The 13,206-nt window shown below is 39.7% G+C and overlaps 2 protein-coding genes across 2 annotated transcripts in view; one reads left to right on the top strand and one right to left on the bottom strand.

Moving 5' to 3' along the window:
* LOC134668302 (intermembrane lipid transfer protein VPS13C-like) overlaps positions 1–4,667 on the top strand; it is a 53,207-nt gene extending 48,540 nt beyond the window's left edge. Inside the window, exons 15-17 of the mRNA XM_063525785.1 lie at positions 2,971–3,113; positions 3,821–3,947; positions 4,530–4,667. Of these exons, the coding sequence (XP_063381855.1) occupies positions 2,971–3,113; positions 3,821–3,947; positions 4,530–4,667 (408 nt within the window). The remainder of the gene's footprint in view (positions 1–2,970; positions 3,114–3,820; positions 3,948–4,529) is intronic.
* A 5,133-nt stretch (positions 4,668–9,800) lies between these two features.
* On the bottom strand, positions 9,801–13,143 carry LOC134668182 (coiled-coil domain-containing protein 130 homolog). The gene is made up of 5 exons (XM_063525688.1): positions 13,007–13,143; positions 12,607–12,932; positions 12,114–12,258; positions 11,523–11,638; positions 9,801–10,819 (listed from the first exon to the last, which is right to left on the bottom strand). The coding sequence occupies exons 2-5, from the start codon at positions 12,916–12,918 to the stop codon at positions 10,103–10,105; spliced, it is 1,290 nt and encodes a 429-aa protein (XP_063381758.1). The 5' UTR covers positions 12,919–12,932; positions 13,007–13,143; the 3' UTR covers positions 9,801–10,102.
* Positions 13,144–13,206: the final 63 nt, after the last annotated feature.

The following is a 13,206-nucleotide window of genomic DNA, read 5'->3' as shown; positions in this document are numbered from 1 at the left end:
TGCCGGGAAGCGATGCGCGCCGGGCACAGGCTGGTGACGCGCGCCAGGCTGCCGCGACACTGCTCTAACACTGAGGTACTGAGATAGACATATGCCGGGAAGCGATGCGCGCCGGGCACAGGCTGGTGACGCGCGCCAGGCTGCCGCGACACTGCTCTAACACTGAGGTACTGAGATAGACATATGCCGGGAAGCGATGCGCGCCGGGCACAGGCTGGTGACGCGCGCCAGGCTGCCGCGACACTGCTCTAACACTGAGGTACTGAGATAGACATATGCTGGGAAGCGATGCGCGCCGGGCACAGGCTGGTGACGCGCGCCAGGCTGCCGCGACACTGCTCTAACACTGAGGTACTGAGATAGACATATGCCGGGAAGCGATGCGCGCCGGGCACAGGCTGGTGACGCGCGCCAGGCTGCCGCGACACTGCTCTAACACTGAGGTACTGAGATAGACATATGCCGGGAAGCGATGCGCGCCGGGCACAGGCTGGTGACGCGCGCCAGGCTGCCGCGACACTGCTCTAACACTGAGGTACTGAGATAGACATATGCCGGGAAGCGATGCGCGCCGGGCACAGGCTGGTGACGCGCGCCAGGCTGCCGCGACACTGCTCTAACACTGAGGTACTGAGATAGACATATGCCGGGAAGCGATGCGCGCCGGGCACAGGCTGGTGACGCGCGCCAGGCTGCCGCGACACTGCTCTAACACTGAGGTACTGAGATAGACATATGCCGGGAAGCGATGCGCGCCGGGCACAGGCTGGTGACGCGCGCCAGGCTGCCGCGACACTGCTCTAACTCTGAGGTACTGAGATAGACATATGCCGGGAAGCGATGCGCGCCGGGCACAGGCTGGTGACGCGCGCCAGGCTGCCGCGACACTGCTCTAACACTGAGGTACTGAGATAGACATATGCCGGGAAGCGATGCGCGCCGGGCACAGGCTGGTGACGCGCGCCAGGCTGCCGCGACACTGCTCTAACACTGAGGTACTGAGATAGACATATGCCGGGAAGCGATGCGCGCCGGGCACAGGCTGGTGACGCGCGCCAGGCTGCCGCGACACTGCTCTAACACTGAGGTACTGAGATAGACATATGCCGGGAAGCGATGCGCGCCGGGCACAGGCTGGTGGCGCGCGCCAGGCTGCCCCGACACTGCTCTAACACTGAGGTACTGAGATAGACATATGCCGGGAAGCGATGCGCGCCGGGCACAGGCTGGTGGCGCGCGCCAGGCTGCCGCGACACTGCTCTAACACTGAGGTACTTTTCAACAACGATTTTTAGGGTTCCGTACCCAAAGGGACCTATTACTAAGACTTCGCTGTCCGTCCGTCCGTCCGTCCGTCCGTCTGTCACCAGGCTGTATCTCACGAACCGTGATAGCTAGACAGTTGAAATTTTCACAGATGATGTATTTCTGTTGCCGCTATAACAACAAATACTAAAAACAGAATAAAATAAAGATTTAAATGGGGCTCCCATACAACAAACGTGATTTTTGACCAAAGTTAAGCAACGTCGGGAGTGGTCAGTACTTGGATAGGTGACCGTTTTTTTTTTTTGCTTTTTTTTGTTTTTTTTTTTTGCATTGTGGTACGGTACCCTTCGTGCGCGAGTCCAACTCGCACTTGCCCGGTTTTTATTTCACTATCTGATGCATCAAACCGGTCCATATCGGTGACAAAATGTTTGAGGATAACCGTCTCACGAGCTTAGAAAACGCCAACTACGGAAAGAGAGACCTGAGCCCTCCTCCGTGTACGCGCTAACGAAGCTGGCCAACTTTATTGTCACGCGTGCGATAGAGTATTTATCGCATTCACTGCCACCGACGCATATATGCGTTATCGTAACTTTCATGCTGTGCCTTTGACGCACAGGCGCGTTCATAATATATAGTGACAGCAAAGTGCGGCACCTGGTGAATGTCCAGGAAAAGAGGGTGGCAGTGAATGCGTTAAGCCCGAGTTCGGCCCGGCCGGCCACATAAGGGCTCCCGCTAGACAGCGTCCATGATGTTTACCTGGGGTCGCCGTCATCGAAAACGATGAGGAGGACTATAATACTGAGGTATACGAACTTATAATAAACTAACTTGTGCTTGTGACTATGTCCACATAGAACTAATATAGAAGTCGTTAACTTTTTGGACGCCAATGATCGATATATCCGCACCGCAAGTCCAACGCCAAAGACGGATTAATCGGTCACAGACCACAGAGCGACATAGACGTACGTGCATATGCATAAAGTTAAATTTCAATTTTGACACTTCGGTGACGTGGGGTCCGAGTGACAGCTTTTGTGTTTGACATGGCGTCGAAATGGTTAAACAGCTGTTTCACATTCACAATAATACCTACTTATACCGGGTGTGGCCTGTAATACAAGCAAAAAATTAAACTGTAGGCTTTACTCCTCATACTGACCATCATTTGATCAACAACTTTTAAAAATAACTTGTGGTTTGATTTTAATAAGTAACACTTTATAGTTTATTCTAAGATGCAATGTATTGCGAATTTTGTTATATTTAAGGCGTGACAAGCAACGTCAATCACAATATATGCTATGGCGTGGCGATGGCGTCCATTGAAGATAATATTTATTTTGTATGAAAAATAGGGACTCTAAATACTTAATAATTTTTAAAAGTTGTTGAACAAAAGTGTCAGCGTTCGAGGAGTACAATCTATGTTTTAATTATTTGCTCGTGTTACAGGCGACACCCGTATAGGTAATTAAATAATTGGTAACCGCTTGAATGAAATGAAATGCTTCGGATGAAAGAAGCGCCTGGCGTCCGTTGGCTCGTTGGGTCGATGACATTCGGAAAATCGCGAGGCACTTTTGGATGAGACTAGCCCAGGACCGGGATAAGTGGCGTACTCGAAGAGAGGCCTATGCTCAGCAGCGGGCGACTGAAGGCTAGAATGATGAATTAAATAATGTTTTTCAGGGTATCCGGCCATATTCCCACCACGAAGCGCTGGGTCTTCAGCTGCTGACGCTGCTGGGGCGAGGACACTACGCGGACACGGACGCGTATCTTGCCCACGCGCATCTGGCTCCTACTAACTGCAGTCTACTGATATCCACGCAGTGAGTCATTTTGCCTACATTAATAAGGCCCCAGAAGCCTAGCCAGATGACATTATGTCATCAAATTATTTGGGTTGAAAGGCATGTTACCCTAGTTCAGGGCTCTCCAAACCCCGGCCCGCGGGCCAAACCCGGCCCGCGACGCGTTACAATCCGGCCCCCTCAAGTAAAAAAGTTTGGAGACACCTGCCCTAGTTACAAAAAATATCTAGATTTAAAAGTAACTTTGAATATTACAAGTTTTCATATTAAATATATTAAAAACGGGTCACTCACGTATTTTAAGTCGAAAAACGCTCGACATGTTTCACTCCGTACCGGTGTCGGTGACGGACCGGCGCCGCCTGAGTCACCGTCAACGCAAGCTCCTGATGACTTTCCTCGGTACGGAGTGAAACATGTCGAGCGTTTTTCGACTTAAAATACGTGAGTGACCCGTTTTTAATATATTTAATATGTCTTTAAAATATTTAAGTTCTTTAATTATTTGAATTGATTAACATTGTGGATGCCGCAAAAGAAGCACGGACGTGGCAGGCCCAGACGGAGATGGCGGGACGACTTAGACGCCTTCATCAGTGGCTGGCCGGAGAAGGCACTACAGCGGGAGTTGTGGAAATCAAGGGGAGAGGCCTTTGCCCACCAGTGGGACACTACAATAGGCTAAAAAAGTAAATAAAAAAAAAAACATTATTTTTATATTTCAGACATATCTTCATGGTCCGAGCCGGCGGCGCGAGCAACTCGTGGCATATCGAGTGGGTGCTGAAGCTGGATGACATCATCGGAGCGCCCACCGTCAGCGGGGACAAACTCATACTTAATGTTAAACAGGTAAAGTAAATACCTATTGAGTTGGATAAAAGCTGTGTCAGTCATAAAAGTATTAAGATTTAAAAAGTTTTGGTTGTCTGTCTAAAGTCAGTATTTATACCCCGTATTATGTTGGGTTGCCCAATTTACTAACCTATCGAACTGTCGCTTTAGTACCAAAGCAGAAAGATTGGCTGAATCAGCAAACTCGATTTATATCATGAGATATAAAAAATGCAAGAAAAAAAAATCCTTATTAAAAAGAAAATTTTTATTAAGTTAAGAATAACATTTACTGGCTGGTTTACCTAAAATACTCAGTAGAAATGTTCTCTGCTAAAGATTTGATGAAACACTTGATTTTATAACATTTTGTCAAATGCAAATAACAAACACATGAAACAATATAAAGACCAAAACGTTTAGCCTATAAAATGTATATACCTAAAAGTAAATTAAAAACGTTTCTTGATGAGGATACCTGTGGCCAGAGGATATCAGGTGTCGTCGTTTTGTGGAGAATAAGTTAAAAAGTGGATATGAAGCTCCCGAGGCTAATCATAAAAATACATAAGTGTGTTACATAAGTGTGTTTACTTTCAGGACGAGATGGTGAACTACTTCTCAACCGACGAGAAGGTGATAGAAGTCCCGGACCCCGCTGTACTGGAGTGGCTTCGCGCGAAGATCGAGTGCGCTCTAGTAATGGCGTTGGAAGATAAGCGGTGTCCTACCGATTAAGGTTATTGGTTACTTTTCCTAAGATTGTAAACATGGTATCTGCGGCAAAACTATTTTTTATTTTGTTTATCGCTAGATTTATCGTTTTATAAAAGAATTGAAGTCTATGAAAAACCGTGCCCTGATTTTGATAGCTGCAGATGGTAGATAGTCAAAAATATCTGAACATACACTTTAACGATACTAACCTCGATACGATCTACCAGCTTTCAAATTGGATAAATGAAATTACAAACTCTTTGGTTTAACTTAAACTTAACCAACTCAATAAACAACTTTGTGACTGAAAATGAAAAGAAAACTGACTTAAATTTCAGAACTGTCTCAATAACTGACTGAATATTCTAACTTGAGATAATGATTTACTAAAATTGCATACACACTTAACTACTTTTCTACTTCGAAAACACATAGTCATGCGTCGTAAGTAAAAATGCTACTCGTACGACAAAAATATAGGTAATATCAAGAGAACGAAATTATCAAAAAGTGCTGTACTTTATTTCTACCTGTGACTAAATTGGCAGTCAATATTCCTCTATGTCTAGGCCCTTTTCTGGTTTAGTAAATTGTAATCTCAAAGTTTACATTCCAATTTACTTTAAGTCATATCGTGCAAATTATATCTTAAGTAGGTTAAATACCTAATGACATTTTAGGACCTAAAGTTTAGGTTATCTATCGTCTTCATTTGTAGACTTCTTCATACTGGACACAATTTATTTAAAATTTAAAATCTATTAATAATCAAAGTGAATAATGTTTTTTCGAAAACGGCGAATTTTAAACACCTAATTAGCAACGAAGTCGGATGGACATAGATAGAAAACTTGGCATTGGACACAAAGGGGAAAAGTAATGAAAGCTTGAATAAAATATCAACCAGTCGTTTATAACAATTATAACCTAAGAGCATTTAGTAACTGGAGACGCCTTGTCTGTCATTTTGTGTATACAGGGTGTTTGGTACATCGTTTGCCAAATTAAAACGGCAGATAGGTTGAGTCATTTGCTATCTTCTCAGGCCTAGAAATTATTAATTTAACGCACATTTTTTTTCACTTCTATGCCAGTTTACCGTAAATTTCAAATTTTTACTTGCGTAGTAGTAAAAAAACCATGGCCAATTTTGTTTTTCTAGGAATGAGAAGATAGGTAGCTAATGACTCAACCTATCTGCTGTTTTAATATGGCAAACGATGTACCAAACACCCTGTATAACAGTCTGCCGATTTTTAAGGGGCACGTCAAATGTATGGCTTTTCGTACGTATTAATTAGCCATGTCAGATAAACGTCAGTCTATACAAAAGTTTGCACAATTGTGCAAGGTTTTCGGCAGAGGGATAAGCTCTTAAAGGCGACTCCGGTTAAATGCTCTAAGTTTATAAATTATAAGTCGGAGAAAAACTATAAATAAAATACGCCAAGTTGATTGTTGTAGATAGAAATGGGAAAGAAAGTACGATTTTGCACATCGAAATGTTTTAATTCCTTGAAATACCGTACATTACGGGTCATTACGAATACGATATGCTCTCAGCACTTCTGTTGCTGACTGTACGATGAATAGAAAAAGGACGGTTTCTTCTTAAATTGTTAAGATATAAATCATAGAGTTGACGCACTAAACTTGATCATCGCATTTATGAGCCTAAGTTAATGTTTAATTGTTTACCTCTTGTTTTCTAGTCAATAAAGGTTTATGTTACTTAGTTGTAGATACGTATATAATATTTATGTATACAATGTTCAGTTACTATTGAATGATTTGTATGTATTTGGATAAATATATCAATATTCAACCGACCTAGACGCCTAAACGAAATGGTAATACATATATATTAATTACACTAGCGACCCGCCCCGGCTTCGCGCGGGTTAGCAAATTATTCACCTAAGCCTTCCTCAAGAATCACTCTATTGATAGGTGAAAACCGCATGAAGATCCGTTCAGTAGTTTTTGAGTTTATCGCGAACAAACATACAAACACACAGACAGACGCGGCGGGGGACTTTGTTTTATACGGTGTATTTCACTTATATTTACAGAATTACCGAAAGCACCTCATGAAAAATACTCTTTGAAATTATCAAAAGTACATTAAAAGTAAATTATTGGTATATATTCATAAATTACTGCCGCATACTTTCGAGGTATTTGATGACTTTTTTTGAACTGCTAGGCCCATTTGCACCATTCCACTAACCCGGGGTTAACCGGTTAAACCTGGAGTTACCATGTTTACCAGTACAATTTGACCCTGGGTTGACGGTTAAACCGCTTAACCCCGGGTTAGGATGGGCCTAATATAGGTACTTTAAAGCGCGAACATTGATATATTTATCGTAGTTAATTCTAAAATAATCATATCTATAATTAACTATAAAATATAAACGCAAATTATAATAACTGTGCAATTGCTTTCATTGCCTCCTATGGGTCAGGGACTTTAGCCTTTATTGCTATCGACGTAGAGCCCAGATTGGCCCGATCTTCAGGTGGTTATCACACTGGATGTGTATCGCGCGTCGCTCCGATGTTTGAGCGAGACAACGCTATTATAGCGCCATCCCACTTGCACATTGGAGCGATGTACGAATCACATCCAGAATGATAACCACCTTAGGTTAATAAAATGATATTCAATGTTGAAAGTATTTTCGTAAATTTATATTCATATAATTATTTGATGTGATAGAGCAGCATGCTTCGGAAATGAAATTTCTGAAAGTTATTAAACTCCTAATACGCCTAAAGTATTGCAAAATATTGCATCAGTTTTGACAGAGAAATAGATGGCGCTTTGACTGTTTGGGAAACGTTAGCGTTCGCTTTAGTCACCGCATATTGTGTGGTCGTGTAGCGCCATCTACACTTCTCTGTCAAATGAATACTACCATTTTACATGTATTAGTATTTCTTTGTTTATGGTCAACTGTATTAAGCCAAACGCCAGAAAAAAACGTAAGAACTGTGAAATAGTCATGTAACCTTTGATTTTTGGGTTGCTGAAAATATCAGTAACTTTGGAATAACCTCATTTACCTTAACTTTAACCTTAAGCCTTAAGTAAACTCAATAACACCCTACCCAATGACTGGCACTGAAAAGACCTACCAGACATGGACATCGGTTTTGGTAGGCAAGAGTCCCTGCTTTTAATTAAGTAAGGACAGTGCCAAGCATCGACAGTTAAAACGCCACAAAAACAATCTTCCGTACTTAAATAAGTTTGCCCGAATAAAAATGGTGCATTGATATTCTATTTTAAATCTTATTTGGTGAACAGTAAGTCTCATTTTCGAAGCAGACTGTTCTGGATTGATGTCTATACAATACGCGATAAGTAATTGCATAACCGTTGACAGGATACTTTCTCAGTACCATTTATACAGTATACCGACTATAAATCGGGCATTATCTATGAAAATGGACTTTATTGTCGATGGCGCTTACGCCGCACAACGTCGCGCGGCAATTCATATCGGAGCTTCGTTAATAATGGCGTAAGCGCCATCGACAATAAGGTCCCTTTTCATAGATAACGTCATGAATAATTAACTTTTTCAAAAAAATAGAAAGAGAACCAGTGTCGGACACTTTAAGCTGTCAGTCACCAAGTAGTATTTAATGGATTGATGCAAAATGAATAGATAACATTTAGTTTCTCAAAAATAAGAATGGATGTCCATTATTGGGTCCTTGCCCATTACTAGTGACGTCACCCTTAAAGGTTAGTCTTTAAATGGTTCTGTGAAAATAACCTGTTAAAACTCTGTTACTACATAAACACGTTGGTTTAACTAAATGTTTTACTGTGTAGTATATTGAATGTATAGAAATATTATCATTGTGTACATCTTATGTATTTTATTGTTTTTTTCTGTCGTCTAACGACTATTTTGAGTTTTATTTGTATAATGTACATTCCATTTCTTGGGAACATTAGTATTATTAATAATAATTTGTATTTAATACAATTTACCCCTTCTCGCGGTTTTTCATGAAGGTAAAACTATGAGGTACCTAACTACATAAAAAAAACACAATAATTAGCCTCGTAAATAAGACACAGGGCAATTATTTTTTGCGTTTGAATTTGGAACGTTTATTTATTTCTATACGAGTTCAAAACTCGAATTTAATTTGTACACGGGGACTTACGAGGATAGGTACCTTTTAGTGCGTCTATTCAGACAATTTGGAGTAAAGCAGTTCCGCCATTTTGTAATATGTCGAGTAACTAAATCGATAAAAAATCTAAATAATAATTCAACTTGCTCACCAAAGCTCATAATAATCGGTTGAGAAATGCGACTTTTGGAGAACAGGCGGACAGACAAGAAAGCTTTTTGCCACAGTTGAAACGGCCACCTTCGCTTCGCTCGGTCAATAATAGTTGCACAGTTTTTCCTATACTATTACATTGTGGGAAGGGGTACTGTAACGAAGTTAGCTGTGTTATGCACCGTACAGTCGCCATCAGATATATCGGAGCGGCCAAGGTCTTCACAATATCTGAACACGCACTCTAACGCCCTGAGAATAGAGGCGTGTTTAGATATTTGTGAGCGCCTCAGCCGCTCCGATGTATCTGATTGCGCCTGTACTACACTTGGTTCCTGTTTTAGTATTATGTTCATATTCTTGTTGAATTGTTTCTACTTGTAAGCTATGGACCGGTGGAATAAATGTTTTATAAAAGGTCATTAACCCCTGGAACGCCGAACCGACAAACGTACTTGTACCCGTCAGATGCCTAGTGCCGGATCCGTCCCATCCCCCTCAACTGCCGGAGGGTCTTCAATTTTTGTACCCGTCAACTGCCGCGATCAAAAAAAAGTGATATTGTGCAAATGATATAAAACTCTATTTGTAAGTGTTTAGATCTCAAAATTGTAAAAATATAATACAATAAATTTGGTGACTGATAAGGCACAAGGCAGTTGAGACACTTTGTACAGATCTGGGACTAGGCAGTTGACGGGTACAAAAATTGAAGACCCTCCGGCAGTTGACAGGACTGGTACGGATATGGCACTAGGCGTCCCAAGGGTTAAATAAAGATGTAATAAAATACAACTTGTTTTATTTATTTAAATATTTTGTATATACAAACTTATACATGGTAGGTAACAGTTACCAAAAATAATATATGTAAGTACCCAAATGCATACTTAATTCTTAATGTTACATTATCAACTATGAACTCATAGTAGCATATTTCAAAATATCATATGAAATATGAGCCTTCTAAGGCCTAAAAAGGGGTTTTTTGTAGTCGTGATAGTGTTATATAGTACATATATTACTTTTTAGATGGCGGGAAATTGTAAAAATATTTTAGAGTTACGCTTTCTATGATATTCAAGCATTAGGTACAAATATAACTGTCTATTATGTATATCGTTATGTTTGACCAAAGTTTGGTTTCAATCTGAGTCACCATCACCACTCGAACTGTAATCACCCACCAAAGATACTTTCACATCTTTTACGTTTTCTAAATTAGTTTTAATTTCTTCATGTCCAACTTTAACCTCACTTTCTTTCCTATCTTTAAATATTTTACAATTTACATTATTTAGCTCTTCAATATTCTTACTTATAATCTGATTTGTGGCACACGTTTCTCCTTTTACAGAATCAAGTTTATTCTCTACTTTATTTTTTACAGCGTCACTTTTAGTAAATGCAGCATTTCCAACATTGATTTCATTTGATATCACTTCAGTATCTTTCTGTTCTTTAGTTGACTTGTTAACATCACTTTCAACTTTTTTTTCCACATTCACATCACTATTTTCACCTTCTGTCTCCATGTTCACGCTATTTTCAACCCTTTTCCTTTTAACCATAATCCCCAGCGCATTTCTAGTCAAACTCGAATTCTTACTCAAAGATTCCTCTTTCTTCAACCCTCCAAAACTAGTTAGCAACCCACTAGAGCTTGGTAAAGCTGGACTGTTGAGTATTTTAGTTCTCGTCGAAGTTTGTTTCTCTTCAATACTTCTTGAGGGTCGGAGTGAGAGCAGGGTCGCCATGTGACGGTCTTCTTCTGACTCTGGCAGGAGGTTGATGTCTAGAGATGATCTGGCGAGGAGCAGGCTATCGTTGACTGCGGATTCTTCGAGTTCTTTCCTTCGTTTCTATAAATAAAATAAATCATTTATATAAAGTTGTAAAAGTAGTTAGCAAAAATAATTTGAGTCTACAGGCAACAAAAATGCCAAATAAATCATACGTCTAGATGCCGCGTGAATAAAAGAAATTCATATTTTAGGACAGATTTATTACTTTTACTTTATTCTTTTCAATATGTAAGCATATTAAGTTTAACAATTTTCCCCATTACTTTAGTACTCAGGCAACAATATTAAATAAAACAAATTACTTTCTAACTATAGTTCGTTTATTTTAGCATTAGAAATAAGCTAAACAATCTTGATGTGTCTTTCAATTGAAAAACACATTTTAAAAATAAGTTACGGCAAATATGTAACATTTATGAATCTAATACGATCATTCATATTCTTCTGCTTTCATAAGTAATAGTTACTGATTTTTAAAAAGCGTTTTTGAATTAAAAGACATGTCAAAATCGCTTACCTTCTTCCAAGTTTTTTCTAATGCTATAAAAAACAAACTATAAATATTTTCATTTGTGTTATTTAAAGTAAACACACAAGTAAACAGAAGACGCTGGTTCGATTCCAGCTCTGGACACTTGAGGCCTTGGTCATTTTTTCCTTCATATATGACATTTATTTTCGGTTTCTAATATATGGGTTAGTTAGGCTTTGTAGATAAGGTAGGCAAACAACACAGCACAGTAAAAGGGGCATGACTTACTCTGAAGTTCCTCCTGAGTGAGCAGTTAGCTTCATAGTCATCCTTCCACACAGACTCGTTCCTGCCGACCAGCCGGCCGAGCCGCGGCTTGTCCTGCTTAGCTGTATCTTCATCACCTGCAATCACAAGAATTTGCCAATTTTACATAAATATATTCATTTAAAATAACATGATATTTACTAATTACAGAGTCAGACTCGCGTACCAAGGGGGTCCATACATTACCCAATTTTTAACAATATACAAACACGATATAGTTTAAAAAACATTATTTAAAGTGGCCTCCATGCAGGCAGGATCACTATTGACTAAGCTACATATTGTATATGTCACCATAAAATTGTAAACACTTGGCAGTTCACACAATCTTGCTAGTTAAATTTTAAGATGACAGTATGAAGATTAGTTTAGTTTACAAACTAACCTAACCTATGTTAGATGGTAAACTAACGGGTGCACAATCTTACGGTGTCATAGACAAACTATTGAACAAAAACTCTTGAATGAATATAATGTAGTGAACTTATGAATAAGATCATTGATTAAATATGACTAAAGTTTTATAATTTCTAAAAAGAAATCAGTTTATACCTGTTTTGTGTTCCAAGCGGAACATAGCATCATCAAACAGCTTCTTCTGTGTTTCCTTTGTCTCCGGGACAATCTGGCCATTCTCTGTGGGGTCCCATCTGTTCTCCTGCCGTCTTGCTCCAGATACTATCACATAGTCCAGATTCTGGAAGAAAATGAATTACACTTAATGTAGTAAGAAGAAACCACACTATCAAAAGAATAAATTTTGAAATTAGAAAAATTTATCCTATCATGTTGCTAACTAATCCTGACTTAAGCAATATCATTTTGTATACATTTTTTTATGTGTAATGCCTCAAATCAGTACTCCATTTTAGCTAAATCAACTCAATATTAGTTGTAAGTTCAGTGTTGTCTCCACCACTGAGGTTGACTGGAAGATAGTAATATAACCATCTTTTACTTACTCTGTTTAGTTTGTGTTCTGTTTCAAATAGTTGCTGTATTTTGTTAAGCTTGAATATTAATTTCATCTTAATATATTACTTACCCCCGGGTCAGTTTTTATTTCAAAATGGTTATCACAGAGATGGCACTTCATCCTAAACTGATACACCGGAGTAGTGTAATACATGCCGATCTTGGTCTTCTCTGCGTTGTACCGCACGCCCATGCCGATGTGGTTGTTGCAGCCGTCACACCAGATGTTATACGGCATTTCAAAGCGGATGATAAGGATACCCATGTGGAGTTTCCTTGCCCGCTCTCTCAAAGCATGGGTGCCCAGGAATTTGTTCAACCCCCCGACCTTTGGGTCGTAGTCGGGGGGATAGTAAAGGTTCTGGCCCTTGCGTTCACCCATTTTTGATTAGTTTGCTGAAAAATAAGTAATAAGGTTAGGTACGTTTTGTTCTCGATGAATATTGCATGTATAGTATGTAAAAACTTACTTGTCGCTAATAAATAGCAATAAAGGCTTTTGTAGGATTAAGGATATATCTCTCTATAGTAGATTTTACCGTCTAACAGAAGGAAAATTTTATTTAAACCATAAAAGTAATTTAATTTCGTCACTACTCTTTATTTATTATTTACTGACATTGACATTACATATTTTTTTACAAACATTTTAAGCCTTTTGTAATTTACG

Source organism: Cydia fagiglandana, chromosome 10, assembly GCF_963556715.1.
Source record: "Cydia fagiglandana chromosome 10, ilCydFagi1.1, whole genome shotgun sequence".
Classification (NCBI taxonomy): Eukaryota; Metazoa; Arthropoda; class Insecta; order Lepidoptera; family Tortricidae; genus Cydia; species Cydia fagiglandana.
The sequence above is the reverse complement of the archived record's forward strand: the minus strand, read 5'-3'. Positions and strand labels throughout refer to the sequence as shown.